Source organism: Megalobrama amblycephala, linkage group LG16 (assembly GCF_018812025.1).
Source record: "Megalobrama amblycephala isolate DHTTF-2021 linkage group LG16, ASM1881202v1, whole genome shotgun sequence".
NCBI lineage: Eukaryota > Metazoa > Chordata > Actinopteri > Cypriniformes > Xenocyprididae > Megalobrama > Megalobrama amblycephala.
Window position 1 is genome coordinate 30255182 of NC_063059.1, and position 19801 is coordinate 30274982.

The 19801-nt window shown below is 34.6% G+C and overlaps 1 protein-coding gene across 2 annotated transcripts; it reads left to right on the forward strand.

The window, feature by feature from the left end:
• Window positions 1-24: 24 nt before the first annotated feature.
• Window positions 25-19700, forward strand: itgae.2 (integrin, alpha E, tandem duplicate 2). 2 transcript variants are annotated; one of them, XM_048161078.1, is made up of 32 exons: window positions 25-182; window positions 399-501; window positions 644-723; window positions 854-927; window positions 3349-3454; window positions 3541-3588; window positions 3685-3756; window positions 3898-4019; window positions 4114-4265; window positions 4385-4538; window positions 4792-4936; window positions 5235-5305; window positions 5419-5539; window positions 6552-6679; window positions 8575-8718; window positions 8814-9023; window positions 11050-11177; window positions 11301-11431; window positions 11522-11670; window positions 11891-12010; window positions 12645-12715; window positions 12788-12911; window positions 13018-13104; window positions 13190-13275; window positions 13365-13445; window positions 16072-16147; window positions 16230-16331; window positions 16420-16449; window positions 16544-16624; window positions 16916-17002; window positions 17082-17192; window positions 18707-19700. In XM_048161078.1, the coding sequence occupies exons 1-32, from the start codon at window positions 155-157 to the stop codon at window positions 18758-18760; spliced, it is 3276 nt and encodes a 1091-aa protein (XP_048017035.1). In that variant the 5' UTR covers window positions 25-154; the 3' UTR covers window positions 18761-19700. The 2 variants fall into 2 exon arrangements, with proteins under 2 accessions (XP_048017035.1, XP_048017036.1); XM_048161079.1 differs by having other exon boundaries at window positions 8817-9023.
• Window positions 19701-19801: the final 101 nt, after the last annotated feature.

The window sequence follows — 19801 nt, forward strand, 5'->3', positions numbered from 1 at the left end:
ACTATTGAGTAAATGTGCGGTGTCTGAAGTGTGTCAAGGGGGAGGGTTTAACAGTCAGCAGCAGCGTGTTCTACTTTCTACACCACAACGAGCTGCTGTCTGTCGCAGTGTGCTGATATGTTTTTTAAAGTGTGGAATTGATCAAATTCACAAAATGTACAAAGGACTGCTATTTTTCACTGGTATGTATTTATTTATTTACAGTATTGATATTTAATGTTTATAATTAATTATTTGAGTTTGGGCATGTTTTAAACACGTATTTATTTGAATCTGAAAATGTCTGGGTAAAAGTAGGAACAATATTATTAAAACATAATCGTATCACTGTGTCCCTGTGAAGTAAAATCGGTCTGAATCGTTGTGTTTCTACTAATTATTTTACATGTATGTTACAGTCATATACAGTGTGAATGGGTTCAACATTCAAATAAATCCAGTGAAGCATTTTACAAATGAGGATCCACTCTTTGGGCAAACGGTTGTCCAATCAAAAGATGGGTTAGTTATTTATGATATTTTTTTAGATAATTCTGTAATTTTACTAAAATAGTTACATTTAAAGTATAGGTCATAATAGGTCATTATAAAGAAAATTTATTGACATATTTTAGTAAAATTGACCTAATTTCTCCTGTTCTAGAATTTTTGTTCCTTCCCCAACAAATGGAAAACTTTACAGGTGCACTCTAAAGAATGAGTGCGACAAAGTAAATTTTAACGGTAAGTTTGTCTTTTGTATCTTTTCATTATGAAGCTGATTTCAAAATGTTGTTAATTTCATAATGTCCTCACAGATTTACAGAATTACTTTCACAGTAAAAATCTTATTATACCAATATCTCTTTTAAAGATGAAAAACCAAAAGGCCTGAGACCTGTGGCATCCGTAGCTTCTGCCATGACATCAGAAGAAGAGCAGTTTGTGGTAGGTATAACAGGGATGGAAAATTTGGTCAACAACTGTTTTATTGTTTATTCATTTATTGTTCGCAATGAGAAGTAAACTGTTCATAATCAGATAGAGTTTGCAAAAGGTCTTGTGTCTGTCGCACAGCATTTTCACAGTAAACCGCAGAGAGTGTGGCTTCCCCTTCACGTACGTGACAGACAGACGTGTCGGTTCTCCTTTAGAGTACAGGAAATAGTCTTTCAGAGAGCAGGAAAATGGTGGGAAAATAGTTTGTGAAATGTAAAGTAGGACTAGACATGTTGGGAGACCACAGTTATTTCTGGGGAACTGAATTTGGTCATATGTATTGGGACATTATGGGAAATTGTTCAGGATGATGCTTGTGACTATCAGGAGGAAGTCATCAACATTGTGAGTCAAAACTCTGACTTCACCAAAACCATTGTGACGGCACTTCCCTAGTGAAAATATCTCTAGAATAAAACAATCTACAAAAGTCTCAATCAGAGCGATTCTGTCACTGTGAGTAGTTCCTATTAAAAGGGGACATATCATGAAAATCTGACTTTTTCCGTGTGTTAGTACTATAATTGGGTCCCCGACCAACCCAGAAAACGCGAAAAAGGACAACCCAGTAACCTTTTCTCTGAAAGCATGTGAAAAAACGAGCATGCACAGATTTCGCTCCCCTAGTGACATAGGAAGGAGATCTTTTTATACTATTACCACCCATTAATCTGCACGTTTCCACCCACAGCGCTGCCATTTTGTTTTCGCAAGTGACAACAGTGTACCAGTTTCTACTTCTTTAAAGGATGCTTTTTTACAAGATGTAATATAAGTCTAAGGTGTCCCCTGAATGTGTCTATGAAGTTTCAGCTCAAACTACCCCATAGATTTTTTTTAATTAATTTTTTTAACTGCCTATTTTGGGGCATCATTATAAATGCGCCGATTCAGCGTGCTTCCCCTTTAAATGCTCGCACTCCCCGCCCCCGAGCTCATGACTCTATAATACATTGCATAAACAAAGTTCACACAGCTAATATAACCCTCAAAATGGATCTTTACAAAATGTTCATCATGCATACTGCATGCATGCATCGGATCATGTGAGTATAGTATTTATTTGGATGTTTACATTTGATTCTGAATGAGTTTGATAGTGCTCCGTGGCTAATGGGCTAACATTACACACTGTTGGAGAGATTTATAAAGAATGAAGTTGTGTTTATGAATTATACAGACTGCAAGTGTTTAAAAATGAAAATAGCGACGGCTCTTGTCTCCGTGAATTCAGTAAGAAACGATGGTAACTTTAACCACATTTAACGGTACATTAGCAACATGCTAACGAAACATTTAGAAAGACAATTTACAAATATCACTAAAAGTATCATGATATCATGGATCATGTCAGTTATTATCGCTCCATCTGCCATTTTTCGCTATTGTCCTTGCTTGCTTACCTAGTCTGGTGATTCAGCTGTGCAGATCCAGACGTTAATACTGCCTGCCCTTGTGTAATGCCTTGAACATGGGCTGGCATATGCAAATATTGGGGGCGTACATATTAATGATCCCGACTGTTACGTAACAGTCGGTGTTATGTTGAGATTGACAAATGAGATTTACATAAGAAGGAGGAAACAATGGTGTTTGAGACTCACTGTATGTTATTTCCATGTACTGAACTCTTGTTATTCAACTATGCCTAGGTAAATTCAATTTTCAATTCTATGGCACCTTTAAAGAAGAGGAATAGTTATTGTAGTATAGTGTTGTTGCCATGCCGTCATTTTATGCCGGACTGCTTCAAAAACAAGGGTCAATTCAATGCTGGATTTGCAGAAAAGATTAACATAGCGGCACATGCTATGAGTTGAATCAACTCCACAGCAACTACATAAATTTATCCACTAACCATTCAGAAACGTCCAGATGTATTCTAAAAGTTCTTCCTGAGTCTTTTCATTAGTGTCATTAATGTCTGACTCCAGTTTGAACATTGTAAGGCTGAACACTGTTACTGATGTTTGTCATTTCGGCTGTGTGAGATTCTCCGGTTTTGTTGTTGTCGAGCAACTGAAGCAGGAGATGATAAAGCTCCACCCTCTTCGGGAAAGGGGGCTGGGAGCAGCAGCTCTTTTGCATTTAAAGGGACATACACAAAAAATGATCGCACCCAAATAGGGGCAAATTTAACAATAAATGATCTGTGGGGTATTTTCAGCTGAAACTTCACAGACATATTCTGGGGACACCAGAAACTTATATTACATCTTGTGAAAGGGGTCGTAACAGGTCACCTTTAACATAGGGCATTAACAGCTGTTTATTCAGTTAGAATTATATGATAGCCAAATATGAAGAGAAATAACTTTGGTGAAAGATACAATCGAAATATTTAGATTTGTGTTGTTGTTTTTTTCCGAGATGTGTAATCAGGTTCGCACAAAGAAGTCAATAACTGAGGATTTGAATGGAAATTGCCAACAGATAAGTGATGCTGGGAAAGAAGACCTGAATCCTGCTAAATTAGGTATGAATGGATGATTTAATAATGGTATTTCAGATTCATATAGATAAAATCCTACCCCTGATTTTCCTAAATCTCTTTCATCTCAGTCAACAACAACAACAACAACAACAATCGAGGTAGAAGAATCGATCAAGGTGAGCCCGCCTGAGATAAAATGAAATAAACTGTTGTGAGCTTGACCCATTTAAAGAATGTGATTGCTAATTTACATTTCTTTCAATATCTACAAGTTAAACGGAGGATGAGAAGAGAAGCCCAGCCGGATAGTGACACGAAAACAGATGAAGATGAGGATGAAGACGGTACTTGTCTATGTTTAGCTTTTGAAGTAAATCTGTATTAGTATTAATGACATGCTGATGGTGTCATACTACAGATTAACAGCATGATGTTTTAAAAGAAACCATTATTTTTATACTGATATTTCAGAATATCTTTTGTAGATCCTGGGACAGAGATTGCTTTTGTGCTGGATGGCTCTGGTAGCATCACCGCTGACGACTTTGAGAGAGCCAAAGACTTCATCTACAATGTGATGTTAAATGTTTGGAAAGCATGTTTCAATGCAAGTATAAACTAATAGATATTATGACACATTTATAGCTATTTTGTACAATTGAAAAGGTATTTTATCTAAAAAAAAAAACCTCTCTCCTCAGTGTGACTTTGCAGTAGTGCAATATGGTGACGTGATCAGGACAGAGCTCTCACTTCTAGACAATGCAGACGGTGCCAGAACCTTGCAAAAGATTAAGGAAATACAGCAAATTCGTAAAGTCACAATAACTGCCTCAGCCATCCATCATGTCCTGTGAGTTTAAATTGTGAATTACTAGACATTTTATAAGTTAAGTGTTTGATTAGCATGTAGCACTTTTGTTGGTGATACGTTAATGTCATGGTCTCACTGGTTTCTTTGGTTGTTTACAGTACACAGATTTTCATCCCTGAGAGTGGATCAAAAAATAACTCTAAAAAAATATTAATTGTTTTGTCTGACGGGGAAATTTTGGGAGACACAATGAATCTTTCTGATGTTTTGAACATGCCACAAATGAAAGATATCAATCGCTATTCCATAGGAGTAAGTGTCCTGTTTAGTGCTTATTTCTCTAGCATTTTATATTTTTTGAAAATCTTTTTTGAATGGTACATCATCCATTAGAATAACAATCTCAGATTACTGTCAATTATTTTAATCTGTCCTTGTAGATACTTCTAGGTTTGCCTGAACCCTACTTAAACACCCATATGTTATTGTATTGTTAATGATTTTTATGTTTTATTAAAAACAAAATATATAACCCATACAGTTAATAACATTGTGTAATCTTTAGGTTGGTGATGGTATTCTGTCTAAACCTCAAGCAATAAAAGAGATGACGGACATAGCAGATCCTGGTCAGTTTTTCAATGTTTCCAATTATGCTGCATTAGATGACATTCTGTCCAAACTGGAGAAAAGTATAGTTGGGGGTGAAGGTAAGAAAGTTTTCATCAAATATTCTGCTATATAATAGAGAAGAGGCTGTATGATGGATAGTTCCAATGCTAAAATCTGATTGGATGACCTGCTGTAGCCTAAATAAAAAAGTTGTAAAATTAAAAATAAAAGAAAAAAAGTACATTTAAATGTTGCAGATATTCAGTGCAACAGCACAAAACTGTGAATGGTACTGCTTTTATATAACATTTCACATAACTGAATATGCAATATATTAATGTGAGTTTTAGCAAGTAAAATGAGTTTCATGAAATATCTGACCACTTTGTGTCTTAGGCATTCACCAAGGTGAAGGATTTCGGTTCCAGCTCGCAGAAGCTGGATTCAGCTCCCATATCATGCAGGATGTAAGTAGGAATTTTGGTTTCTGATATTTTTTTATTCAAGAACTTCATCTTCAAAGAAATTGTGTGGATGTTTGATATACTATTAACATTAATTTGTTTTGCTCTTTGCATAGAAATCTGTTCTTTTTGGAGCAGTTGGTGCCTATGACTGGAGTGGTGGGGTCATTTTGAAATCTGATGACACTGTGACATTTATGAATGACACTGATAATGGACCCAAATTTTCGTATTTAGGTGAGTTGATAAAACAAAAATGTATATATATACACAGTACTGTGCAAAAGTCTTAGGACACCATTAGATGTTGTTTTAGCAATTATTATGACTGTATATATAATTATTTCTCAGTCTCTTTATTACCAGAAAATACAGGAAATTTGTACACAGCAAAATCTCCAGAGTTAAATCAACTCTGCTCAGAGAACTAGTTAAAATAACACTGAAGCAGAGTTAAAGTTAATGAGATAATATGCTGATTCTGCTTGTTAACAGCAGGTGTTCATCACTAATGCTCAATCATAACTTAATCACCTAATTATCTCATTAACTTTAACTCTGCTTCAGTATTACTTTAACATAAAGTAGAGAGGGACCATATGTAATCTGAGCAGAACTGATTTAACTCTGGGGATTTTGCTGTGTATACAGTATTAAAAATGGAAAAGGACTGGAAGGCCAAGAAAACATTCAAAATATGAGAAGTTTCTCAAGAGTTTCTTCTTTAAGAAATGGGAAGAATTACAGGAGGTCACATAAAATACTGATTTTTGCTTAAAGAAGCCATTTTTTTCAGGAATTTTTTTTTTTTTTTTTTTTTTTTTTACATTTTGGCACTCAAGTTTTAAAAAAAGACATGGAGAGTTCAGTGTCTTCAGTGGCGCAGCAGTAGCAAGTAAGGCTTGCAGACCTGGCTTTTAACGCGATCAACACAAGTTTGATTCTGCCTTTTGCCGAGCTTGCATTTATTTTCAATAAAAATGAAGGATTCATATATATATTAAAATTATTTTTTAAGTGAAATCTGCAGTTCAGCAGTCGTTTCATGCAGTTTCATGCAGGTTCATGCAGTGTCATCCAGTTCACAGTAATCATCTTCCTAGCAGCCTTTAATATTATATGTATTAGTATAGAATTTACTAATCTGTCCTGGGTGAATCCATCAAGGAGATTTTTATTGATATTGTACACCTGGGTAAATGGAAGCCATCCCAGGTTCATGTTTGTTGAATCTCCTTCCTGATTACAGGTTATAGCGTCACTTCTGCTCAATTATCCGATAAAACTCTTTACATATCTGGTGCACCACGGTATAATCTGACTGGTGGAGTATTTATTTTTGATGGCTCCGAAAAGTATGTGCTCCAGGGAGATCAGGTATTTGTACAATTGATATCAACACACCACACTGCTTGTTTTAAGTTTTGAAAGTCGAAAATAATTCTAGGTGTTCTAAATACATACATACATACATACATACATACATAAATAAATAAATAAAATATATATATATATACACACACAGTGGGTACAGAAAGTATTCAGACCCCCTTAAATTTTTCACTCTTTGTTATATTGCAGCCATTTGCTAAAATCATTTAAGTTAATTTTTTTCCTCATTAATGTACACACAGCACCCCATATTGACAGAAAAACACAGAATTGTTGACATTTTTGCAGATTTATTAAAAAAGAAAAACTGAAATATCACATGATCCTAAGTATTCAGACCCTTTGCTCAGTATTTAGTAGAAGCACCCTTTTGATCTAATACAGCCATGAGTCTTTTTGGGAAAGATGCAACAAGTTTTTCACACCTGGATTTGGGGATCCTCTGCCATTCCTCCTTGCAGATCCTCTCCAGTTCTGTTAGGTTGGATGGTAAACGTTGGTGGACAGCCATTTTTAGGTCTCTCCAGAGATGCTCAATTGGGTTTAAGTCAGGGCTCTGGCTGGGCCATTCAAGAACAGTCACGGAGTTGTTGTGAAGCCACTCCTTCGTTATTTTAGCTGTGTGCTTAGGGTCATTGTCTTGTTGGAAGGTAAACCTTCGGCCCAGTCTGAGGTCCTGAGCACTCTGGAGAAGGTTTTCGTCCAGGATATCCCTGTACTTGGCCGCATTCATCTTTCCCTCAATTGCAACCAGTCGTCCTGTCCCTGCAGCTGAAAAACACCCCCACAGCATGATGCTGCCACCACCATGCTTCACTGTTGGGACTGTATTGGACAGGTGATGAGCAGTGCCTGGTTTTCTCCACACATACTGCTTAGAATTAAGGCCAAAAAGTTATATCTTGGTCCAGAGAATCTTATTTCTCACCATCTTGGAGTCCTTCAGGTGTTTTTTTAGCAAACTCCATGCAGGCTTTCATGTGTCTTGCACTGAGGAGAGGCTTCCGTCGGGCCACTCTGCCATAAAGCCCCGACTGGTGGAGGGCTGCAGTGATGGTTGACTTTCTATAACTTTCTCCCATCTCCCGACTGCATCTCTGGATCTGATCTTTGGGTTCTTCTTTACCTCTCTCACCAAGGCTCTTCTCCCCCGATAGTTCAGTTTGGCCGGACGGCCAGCTCTAGGAAGGGTTCTGGTCGTCCCAAACGTCTTCCATTTAAGGATTATGGAGGCCACTGTGCTCTTAGGAACCTTAAGTGCAGCACAAATATTTTTTTGTAACTTTGGCCAGATCTGTGCCTTGCCACAATTCTGTCTCTGAGCTCTTCAGGCAGTTCCTTTGACCTCATGATTCTCATTTGCTCTGACATGCACTGTGAGCTGTAAGGTGTTATATAGACAGGTGTGTGGCTTTCCTAATCAAGTCCAATCAGTATAATCAAACACAGCTGGACTCAAATGAAGGTGTAGAACCATCTCAAGGATGATCAGAAGAAATGGACAGCACCTGAGTTAAATATATGAGTGTCACAGCAAAGGGTCTGAATACTTAGGACCATGTGATATTTCAGTTTTTCTTTTTTAATAAATCTGCAAAAATGTCAACAATTCTGTGTTTTTCTGTCAATATGGGGTGCTGTGTGTACATTAATGAGGAAAAAAATGAACTTAAATGATTTTAGCAAATGGCTGCAATATAACAAAGAGTGAAAAATTTAAGGGGGTCTGAATACTTTCCGTACCCACTGTATATATATATAGATAATTTATTTATTATTCATTTTTAACAACACATTATGGTGATTGTATTTTACTCATTTGCTCATTTTTACTCATTTGCTTATAATGATAATAATGAAGTGATGTGTAATTTTCATAGGTTGGATCTTACTTTGGATCAGTTCTTTGTGCCTTGGACATTAATAATGATGATGATAAAATCACAGATTATCTATTAGTTGGAGCACCACATTTCTATCGAAATGGGGAGGAAGGCAAAGTGCTAGTGTACAAATTGAATCAGGTATGATCATACTCTCCTTTCGGCACACGGATACGTTTGGGGAATATTATAACATGATTTGTAGCTAATGGGGTTATTTTTAAATCGTCCCAAAGCAGGGCAGGTTTGAGAGCGTGGCCACGGAGCTAAAGCATGACGAGGGACAGACCTTTGCAAGGTTTGGTGCAGCCATTGCCTCTATAGGAGATATTGATGGGAACAGTTTCAATGATGTAGCAGTAGGCGCACCTCTGGAAACAGATTCCTCGGGAAGCATTTACATTTACAATGGATTCAAAGATGGCCTTCAGGTGGCCTTTTCACAAGTGGGTATCAGCACATTTTCTTTACACTTGAGCCTGTTCTCAGAAAAGGCTTAGATTAAGCCAGGATTAGGCCTTAGTTCAATTAGGACATTTGAAGGGTTAGTTCACCCAAATATACAAATTCTGTCATTTATTACTCACCCTCATGTCGTTCCACAACTATAAGACCTTCGTTCATTTTCAGAACACAAATTAAGATATTTTTGATGAAATCCAAGAGCTCTATGACTTCTTTATAGAGAGCAAATTAATTACCACATTCAAGGCCCAAACGTACTAAAGACAACATTAAAATAGTCCACGTGACTACAGTGGTTCAACCTTAATGTTATGAAGCGAAAAAAACAAAAATAACAAATTTATTCAACAAATTCATCTTTTCCCTGGCAGTCTCCTACACTGTTTATATTATAATTTATCATTATAAATAAAGTAATTTTTGTTGTGTGGAACGACATGAGGGTAAGTAAAGACAGGATTTTCATTTTTGGGTGAACTAACCCTATAAATAGCATCTAGCATAACTTGAAAAAAAAAAACATTGCTGATGTGCATCTTCAGACCTAACAATGACACTGACATATTTAGATATGTCAGTACAAGTTGCCTCTAGCTAAAACAGCTCAAACATGCACTTTAGTCAGGGATTAGGCTTAAGCATGGTCTGTAAAACTGGGGGTTGTGGTTTTCAATTATTATTAGGTTGTTTACATTTTATTGTTGGGTTTTTTCCTCAAGGATCATGACAAAATGATGCAGTTTATTATGAGACCAATTCTTTTATAAGAATTATTTACAAAAATTGTATTTAAATTAAATGAATAAAATGAAATAAATTATAAAAATAATGAAATCAATTGATATCCTATTTTAAGAAATCAGATGGAGTCTCTTCATATAGACACTTCATTACCATACACTACCGCTCAAAAGTTTGGAACCACTAAGATTTTTAATGTTTTTAAAAGAAGTTTCGTCTGCTCACCAAGGCTTAATTTATTTAATTAAAAATACAGTAAAAACAGTAATATTGTGAAAAATTATTACAATTTAAAATAACTGTTTTCTATTTGAATATATTTTACAAAGTAATTTATTCTCGTGTTGGCAAAGCTGAATTTTCAGCATCATTACTCCAGTCTTCAGTGTCACATGGTCCTTCAGAAATCATTCTAATATGATGATTAGTTCTTCAAGAAATATTTGTTATTATTATCAACGTTGAAAACAGTTGTGTACTTTTTTTTAAGGATTCCTTGATGAATAGAAAGTTCAAAAGAACAGCATTTATCTGAAATACAAAGCTTTTGTAACATTTTACACTACCGTTCAAAAGTTTGGGGTCAGTAAGAATTTTTATTTTTATTGTTTTGAAAAGAAATGAAAGAAATTAATACTTTTGGGGCAGCAAGGACACATTAAACCAATCAAAAGTGACAGTAAAGACATTTATAATGTTACAAAAGATTAGATTTCAAATAAACACTGTTCTTTTGAACTTTCTATTCATCAAAGAATCCTGAAAAAAATATTGTACACAACATTTTGTACAATTGTAAACAATAAATGTTTCTTGAGCAGCAAATTGACATATTAGAATGATTTCTGAAGGATCCTGTGACACTCGAGACTGGATTAACGATGCTGAAAATTCAGCTTTGCCAACACAAGAATAAATTACATTTTAAAATATTTTCAAATAGAAAACAGTCATTTTAAATTGTAATAATATTTCACAATATTACTGTTTTTACTGTATTTTTAATTAAGTAAATGCACCCTTGGTGAGCAGAAGAAACTTCTTTTAAAAACATTAAAAATCTTACCGATCCCAAACTTTTGAGCAGTATATACCATTATAGCTCCATTTTATTCTGTTTTATTCTAAAAATGAATTTGCTATTTAATAATAATAATAATAATAATAATAATAATAATAACCTAAAGATGAATTCTTTCAAGTTTGTCTTTCTATCTCAGAGTGACTTGAAGTGTTTTCAAATATAATTTGCTGTTTCCTCCCTAGAAAATTTCACCCTCAGATTTTGGAATGAAACTTATGCATTTTGGTCAGTCAGTAAGTGGTGTTCCTGCCTCGCCACCAAATAAGCCCTACATCGCTGTTGGAAGTCAAGGGAGAGTGACTGTTTTTGAGTGAGTAAAAAACATTTTGTTAGATTTTATTTAAATTATATTTCAGCATACATTTTGTTTCATTGTAGGATAGGGGAACCTTCTCTTTGGATGTTGTTTCATGTTCGTGCTCTTTTTTTACAGAACTATCCCTGTTGTGGTTATCAAACCAGTTATAACAGTTACTCCAAAAGAAATTTCACTGACTCAACAGATGAGCAAGCTTGACGTCATTTTCAGTGTATGCTTTGAAGTGAGAAAGGGAAAACTTCAAGGTAAGTGTTCTGTTTCATTTCAGTGAGTATTCTTGAGCCAAAACATTCCTCATGATTATTTTAACCAAAATTCACTTTCTGTCATTTTAGCTGAAGAAACACTTCCTCTTCATTACCAAATTGACTTGGATTCTAATGTAGTCAAAAAGCGTATCATTGCTGGTAACAGCGATGTCTTAAAACAAACTTTTACTTTGATGCCAGCGGAAGAGTGCACACGTATCGACCTTCAATATTTGGTACGTTGCTTCTTTGTTTTCTTCTTTTTTTCCTACATAACTTGTTCACTTTTTAAGAAAATAAAATGTTACAAGAAGAACAGACATCCAGCCTATTCCTACCACTTTAAATTGCAAGAGAAGTTGTCAGTATTCATTGAACAACAAATTATTCATTGCAAAATGAATTGGAGAGCCACAATCCTTTCTTTGTGATACTGACTGATTGTCTTATTTTCAGGGGTGTTCTGATTGTTTTTCACCTATTAAAATCAAGCTGGATTTTTCATTGGCCCCCCACCCAAATGGATCCCCTATCCGAATTCTTGACGTATTTACTCCAAATGAGGTTGTAAAGGAGGTAAAAAAAATATGTATATATATATTTTTTTTTTCAGAATATTCATAATATAAAAATTTCACATGCGCTTGTGAACATAGATATCTTTCACCATTTGTTACACTGCTGTTGGTAAGCTTTTTGTGTTTTTGAAAGAATTTTATCAACAAGGAGGTGTTTATTTAATTATAAATACAGAAAAGTAATATTGTGAATTATACTGTTACAATTTTAAAGATATTTAAAAATGTAATTTATTCCTGTGATGCAAAGCTGAATTTTCAGTCTTTAGTGTCACATGATCCTTCAGAAATCATTTTTATATTCTGATTTGGTGCTCAATTGAAAATAGTTGTGGTGCTGGAGACTTTTGCACTTTTTTTAGGATTCTTTGATAAATAGAAAGTTCAAAATAACAGCATTAATTTGAAATAGAAATCTTTTGTAACAATATAAATGTTTTTACTGTCATTTTTGCATTTTTGACCAATTTAATGAATACTTGGTGTATTATTTGATTTTTTTTTTTTTTAAGGTTTTATCTATCATCCATATTGGGCATTTTGTTTATTAAATGACTTTCAATTTCTGTAATAACATTTACAATGTTCATAGCAAGCTATGTATTTATATATTTTTTTGTTGTTATTTTTAGATTTCCCTTGAAAATGACTGCAATGCTGGAGATTGTAAACCAAGTATTACATTATCTGATTCAAAAATTAGGTATGTACTGGTGACATGTAAAAATACAGTTTGATGGGGGGTCTATTTGTAACTAAAATAATTTAATTGCAGTGAAACTATGATCATAATTGGAGAAACTCAAAGCTTGAATATCAACTTCACTCTTACGAACACTGAAGACCCTTCCTATATGACCACCCTGACTTTGACCTACCCCAGCATACTCAGTCAGAAGGTAAAAAACATGACCTCGCCTTCATAAGACTTGCAAAAGCAAATTAAATCTGTTGTTGATACATTTAGTAGATACAAAACAACCTGGTTTGGTGTCTCACTTACAGAAGATAGAAGGTGCCCCCTGCCCCGTGAAGAATGACAATCAGATACAGTGTAATATTCAACACCCTGTTTTCAAAAGAGACACGCAGGTATGACTATATCTTTGAAACATAAGAATTCTGATATCATTTGCACTTGATTTTTTTCAGTAAAGTTTTATTTTTCATTTTCCAGACCAACCTCTTCATCTCCTGGCAGCTCAATGACAATGACTTCAAAACTGAGTTGAGGAATTCTGAGATTATCGCTAATCTAACCAGGTTTGAGAGCTGATTCTCTTGCTCTTTATATAAAAATCAGTTTTAAATGTGCTTTAAAAAACAAATAAACACATTTTCTCTGGTTTCAGTCAGAATCAAATCTCTCAGCCTCTGGACTCAAAAATATATGCATTTAAAGTGATGTATTCCCTACCAATCCAGCTGACTGGGTAAGTGAACAAACCTGATAAGTAATTTGCTTTAAAGGGGTCATGAATTGAGAAATACATTTTCCTTGATTAAACTTCCTTGGTAGTCCAAAAACATTTCTTATTAAAACCAAGCTCCGGAAACGACTCGTTTCGGATTTTGTCACATTATGATGTAATAGTGTGACTGAAGACCACCTCTGCATCAACATCTACAGTACAGTCCAAAAGTTTGGAACCACTAAGATTTTTAATGTTTTTAAAAGAAGTTTCGTCTGCTCACCAAGGCTACATTTATTTAATTAAAAATACAGTAAAAAACAGTAATATTGTGAAATATTATAACAATTTAAAATAACTGTGTACTATTTAAATATATTTGACAAAGTAATTTATTCCTGTGATTACTGAATTTTCAGTATCGTTACTCCAGTCTTCAGTGTCACATGATCCTTCAGAAATCATCCTAATATGCTGATTTGCTGCTCAAGAAACATTTATGATTATTTTCAATGTTGAAAACAGTTGTGTACTTTTTTTTTCAGGATTCCTTGATGAATAGAAAGTTCAAAAGAACAGCATTTATCTGAAATACAAAGCTTCTGTAGCATTATACACTACCGTTCAAAAGTTTGGGGTCAGTAAGAATTTTTATTTTTATTTTTTTTGAAAAGAAATTAAAGAAATGAATACTTTTATTCAGCAAGGATGCATTAAATCAATCAAAAGTGGCAGTAAAGACATTTATAATGTTACAAAAGATTAGATTTCAGATAAACACTGTTCTTTTGAACTTTCTATTCATCAAATAATCCTGAAAAAAAATATTGTACACAAATATTTTGTACAATTGTACACATTAAATGTTTCTTGAGCAGCAGATCAGCATATTAGAATGATTTCTGAAGGATCATGTGACACTGAAGACTGGAGTAATGATGCTGAAAATTCAGCTTTGCATCACAGGAATAAATTACTTTGTCAAATATATTCAAATAGAAAACAGTTATTTTAAATTGTAATAATATTTCACAATAGTTCTGTTTTTACTGTATTTTTAATTATATAAATGTAGCCTTGGTGAGCAGACGAAACTTCTTTTAAAAACATTAAAAATCTTAGTGGTTCCAAACTTTTGGACTGTACTGTACATCTACATCATTGCATCTTTGGCCCTGCCCACTGGCACGTTAATTGATTAATTGATATACGTTAATTGGCTGATTATACTCGACGCGTTCACAAGTTGGCGGAAGTGCGCATTGAGCGCGCACGATTGAGCGTGTGGTGGTGTGGACGGCAAATTTTGTAAATTTCCACACGGCTCCACATCCAAAGATGCGCGAATGCAAGGCGAATCTGGCCGAGCATGTATGCGTCATCACACCGGCACCCAGTTTACACATCGCCAGGTGTACCTTACTTCTTCTCACCACTGCTTCCTGCTGATTTAGAGAACAATTTCTTAGAGTCACGCCCTGTTGTTTAAAAAAAATAGAACAATGGCGAGCATGTCAAGTATAAACGTCTCGTCCGTTTGGGGAGATGCGCACGGTGCGGTGCGGAGCCAGGCAAAAGTATAAATCAGGCTTTAGTGAGATGAAAAGGAGAGAAGATACAGGATCACTGGACTAAAAATATATATTTTTTTGTAAATAAAAATTACCTTCCAAAGGATCCTAATTTTAGGAAAGTGCCTATTTATTTTTAACTATGTGAATGTCTCAGTAGAGCATTACTTGTTTGTTCGGTACATTTCACTGTGGATTCTTTGGTAAATCAGTCGCAATTTTGGCGCATAGATATGGACCTGACAGTAATGCACATAACTGTGTTAATTCTAATGCCTATTGATATTTAGTGATTCATGTACAGTCTGACGTTCTTTGTCTCAAAATTGTTTATTGCTATTTATGCATCAGAATCAAGCTAGTGACTGAACGTCAACTTCACCTTGTTTCTCTTAGTAGCATGAAAATAATCTGTTATTTAAACTGTAATTAAATTCTACACAGAAAGCGATCAAAGAACGCTCCCTTTATATTCACTGGAGCTGTCAATCACAGACTGAGTTCTGGACTCTTGCCAAAAATCCCATTATAATCAGTGACGCAGTCTGCACTGCACAATGAATCTGTATTTACATCGTGTTTGTTCTGTTAGTTATGATGAAAGCATTCGTGAGAGTGCAGAAATCGAATTGCAATGACAAGATCACTGAATTCATGCGCTGAACAGACATGTCTTACATTGGCTACAACGCTGCAACCTAAATATATTCTAAATATAATGGCATTATCAACACTTTTCACAATTAGTTAAAAAGTTTTTGAGAGAGTTCCACATATAATGCATATTTTATGTGCAAAGATGTTAGCCAATCACAGCAGTGGGCGTTTACACTGAAGTCTCACAGCAGACACGCCCCTTCCAACAGAGCGTTCAAATCAGAGGGCTAAAATCAGAGTAGAAAATGGTCTTTTATTTGTAAATTATGACAATTTTTGATGTAAAAATCGAATATATGTTATATATTTTTAAAAAATGCAATTCATGACCCCTTTAAACCTTTTGATTTTGTAATATTAAAGCATATTTATTATTATATTATTATTTATTTAATTATGTATTTATTCCACAACAACAGCACAGCCTTCCCGAATAGACTCCGTATTGAAGAGGGGGCAAAAGCAGAGACTCAACCGATGAAGTTTGTATTTCAGGTACAGTATATAAGAACCGGCTAATTTTATGTTCATATATTTCTATTATACATTTAATATATTCTGTTGTATTCTGATTTAGCTTGTAGGTGAAAACAAGTATGGCGCTGCAATCCATGTAGTTGTAAACATAACAAAGGACACGTACAAAACCGATCTGCACATCAAAAGTGTCACACCAGAGGTATTGCACATGATATATTTAGTGCATAGAGTGATCATAAACAGCATGAAAGCTTTCAAATTAACATTTATTGCTCCTTCTGCATTAGGAGTGTGTCTGGCCAAAAGATAAAGTGGAGGTAAGATATTACCCTGAAACAAACAAAAAAAACTGTTTTTATTAAATATTTTAAATTTAAAATATATTTTATATTTATATTTTTGTGCCTGCAGGGACCCTATACCATCAGATGTCCCATGAAAAAGCTGCAGGAAATCTCCATTGATGCCAATGTTTTGATACATGATGTTCAGGTATAGTTGTATAGGTCATAATTACGAGATTTCAACTCAGCTCAACTCAGCTTGAAAGGTGGGAATTTTCTGTACCATGTGACAGGTGTACCACCTGACCACTGCAGATTAATTTAGGCGTTGATAGTGTTGTCATAAAAATGCATAATTCCTCTGAGTAGAATGTCACGTGTTTTCATCACGAAATTACAGTAATTACGACATGGCATGAATGCAGCATTTAATCCAGGTATAGTGCTAATCGTGTGCATCAACTAACTGTTTATCCACTATAACTTTTCAAACTGATAGGAAAAATCAGAAAAGATCACTGCCGTTGGAACATTCAGCTTTGATGAGACCGTCTATGCTCTGAAGGGTACTTCAAGGACCGTTACGGTGAATAAAAGACCCTTTTCAAAAATGCGAACATGTTATCAAGCATTTAATGACGGAGAGATTTATTCATGCAATGCAGATGGAGGTGATGATTTCGAAGCTGGCTGTGACATCATCTAAAGGTGCCATCATTGGAGGATCCATAGGAGGATTTCTGTTCCTTTTAATCATTATTATCATTCTCATAAAGGTAAAATTAACCCTTCCTTTCTGTCCCCACACTTTTGTCTGTATGCAATATACTGCAGAAATACACTACCGGTCAAACGTTTTTGAACGGTAAGATTTTTTAATGTCTAAAGAAGCTTCTTCTGCTCACAGAGGCTTCATTTATTTGATCCAAAATACAGTAAAAATAGAAACATTGTGAAATATTTTTACAATTTAAAAGAACCGTTTTCTATTTGAATATATTTTAAAATGCTTTTGCAACATTATAAATGTCTATACTGTCAGTTTTGATCAATTTTGATCAAATTCTTTAATTTCTTTCCCAAAAAAACAAAAAACAAATTCTTACTGACCCCAGACTTTTGAACGGTAGTGATAATGTTATAAAAGCTTTATATTTCAGATAAATGCTGTTCTTTTGAACTTTCTATTCATCAAATAATCCTGAAAAAGAATGCACACAACTGTTGTCAACATTGATAATAATAACAAATGTTTCTTGAGCAGCAAATCAGCATATTAGAATGATTTCTGAAGGATCATGTGACACTGAAGACTGGAGTAATGATGCTGAAAATTCAGCTTTGCATCACAGAAATAAAAGACATTTTAAAATACATTCAAATAGAAAACAGTTCTTTTAAATTGTAAAAATATATCACAATATTACTGTTTTTGCTGTATTTTGGATCAAATAATTGCAGCCTTTGTGAGCAGAAGAGACTTGTTTTAAAGACACTTAAAAATCTTGTTAAAAAACTGGTAGTGTAGTAAGAGTTTCAAGATTGAATCCAATAGAGTACCTCAGAGATGACGTGTTTTTGTATGCATAATCCGGAAGCGAGTTAGAATTTTAGGACTTGCAGTTCCATCGCCCTGAAGTCTATGGGTTTTTTGAATGGGTTTTTGCTAAATCGCCTGAAATAAGGTCTGTGGTTAACAAAGCCTCTAAATATTTTCACGTTTTGATCTATTACATAAAACACACCAGTTATAACCCGCTTGTGATTTTTTTTAACCTTTATTGTGTCTTAAAAACAGCGGTTGCTAACAAGTTGCTAAAAGGGACTACTTCCTTTGGCGGGGACTTTAGACAGAAAAGTGGTTAAATATTTATACACAGCACAGATCATAATCAGCGAGCATGTTTTTAAATAAAGTTTGAGGAAGCTTGGTGGTGGTGACGTTGATCCGCGACCATGGTGTGCTGTAGTCCGTTTATAGCCTACAGTTAGCTTTTTATATCTGACGACTTTATTTAGGCTTCAAAATGTATAAATGTTGTGTTAACTTGTAAAGATTATCTTGATAGACAAAACGTGTAAGTGTCATAACCCTTTGTTAAACACAGAGCTTATTTTTTACAATTTTCCAAAAGTCTATGGGAAAAATGCATAGGCTTTCGATCGAGAGAACCCGTGCGCCGCTAACTTCCGGGTTGGCCTACAAAAACACGTCATCCCTGAGGTACTCTATTCCGAACAGAACCATTTTCTCAGCATGCACTGACTCATTATGTGATCTTATTTTCAGTGTGGCTTTTTCCGTCGCCGCCATAAAGTGGACCAAGCACAGAGTCCACACTGAAGACTGCCAAAGCCCAGGACGGAATATATATTCTCATATATATCTTGCTTACATTTGTGTCAAGAAATTGTTGTTTTTGAGATAAAAGTTATCTTGTTTATTGTAATATCAATTTAGTATTAAGACGCTTTTAATGACTTATGTATTTAATATCGTATGTACAGAAAGAATGTTAGAGAAAATCTCTATATAAATAAATGTAAATCCTAAAAATCCCATAATCAAGGCACTAATTTCTTGCCTGGACGTAGTGTGCAGAAACTGATTTGATGAGACCCCAAAGTCCAAATTTTATGAGAATCATCTAAAAACATAGTTGAATTTAAAAATGAAATCTATGGTAACACATTTGAAAACCATTTTGGTTGCAAAAAAAAAGAAAAAAAAAAGTTGTTTTTGGTGTTTTGTTCTTACCTGGTTTAAGATGATTCCCCAGTACAGTCAATGTAGTGTTTAACTGATTGACTGACTCTTCTGACAAGTTTAAAAGTGCTTAACCTCATCTAAAACCAACAAATGTGCCAGCCTAACCAACTTGACCAGTCTGGGAGACCAGCAGAGACATAATACTCATTTGAATTTGGATATAACTAGCTGTCAAACTGCTCTATGTGGTGTACACAATCACATACACACAGCAGGTAATGTGATATGTCCTTGTATGGAGCTCTCTCACATGTCTGGCTATGTTTAGGCTTACATCTGACAAATGAATGTCACAGGACAACATACAAAGATTATATCTCAAAGTTTTAAAATGGTGCTTAATTATAATATACATAATAATACGTTATGTACAATGCCAATGCCACCACTGTTGAGTGAACTGGTGTTTGGGGTGAACCATAATAGCTGAACAGATTAAATGCCACAAATAAAATGTCATGGAAATATGTTTGTATTTTTTTGTATGTGTTTATTAAATGTTTTTTGACATACACCAAATTTGTTTTATATATTTATATATATTATTTTTAATAGCATTTATTAAAGCAAAATTGTTGGATAACGGATATATTCAGTTTTAATATTTTCAATTAT

Coding starts and splice junctions, on each gene's coding strand:
- itgae.2 (XM_048161078.1), top strand. CDS start 155: ATGTACAAAGGACTGCTATTTTTCACTG. Junction 11,178..11,300: donor GGGAGAGTGACTGTTTTTGA/GTGAGTAAAAAA, acceptor CTTTTTTTACAG/AACTATCCCTGTTGTGGTTA. Junction 16,148..16,229: donor CGATGAAGTTTGTATTTCAG/GTACAGTATATA, acceptor ATTCTGATTTAG/CTTGTAGGTGAAAACAAGTA.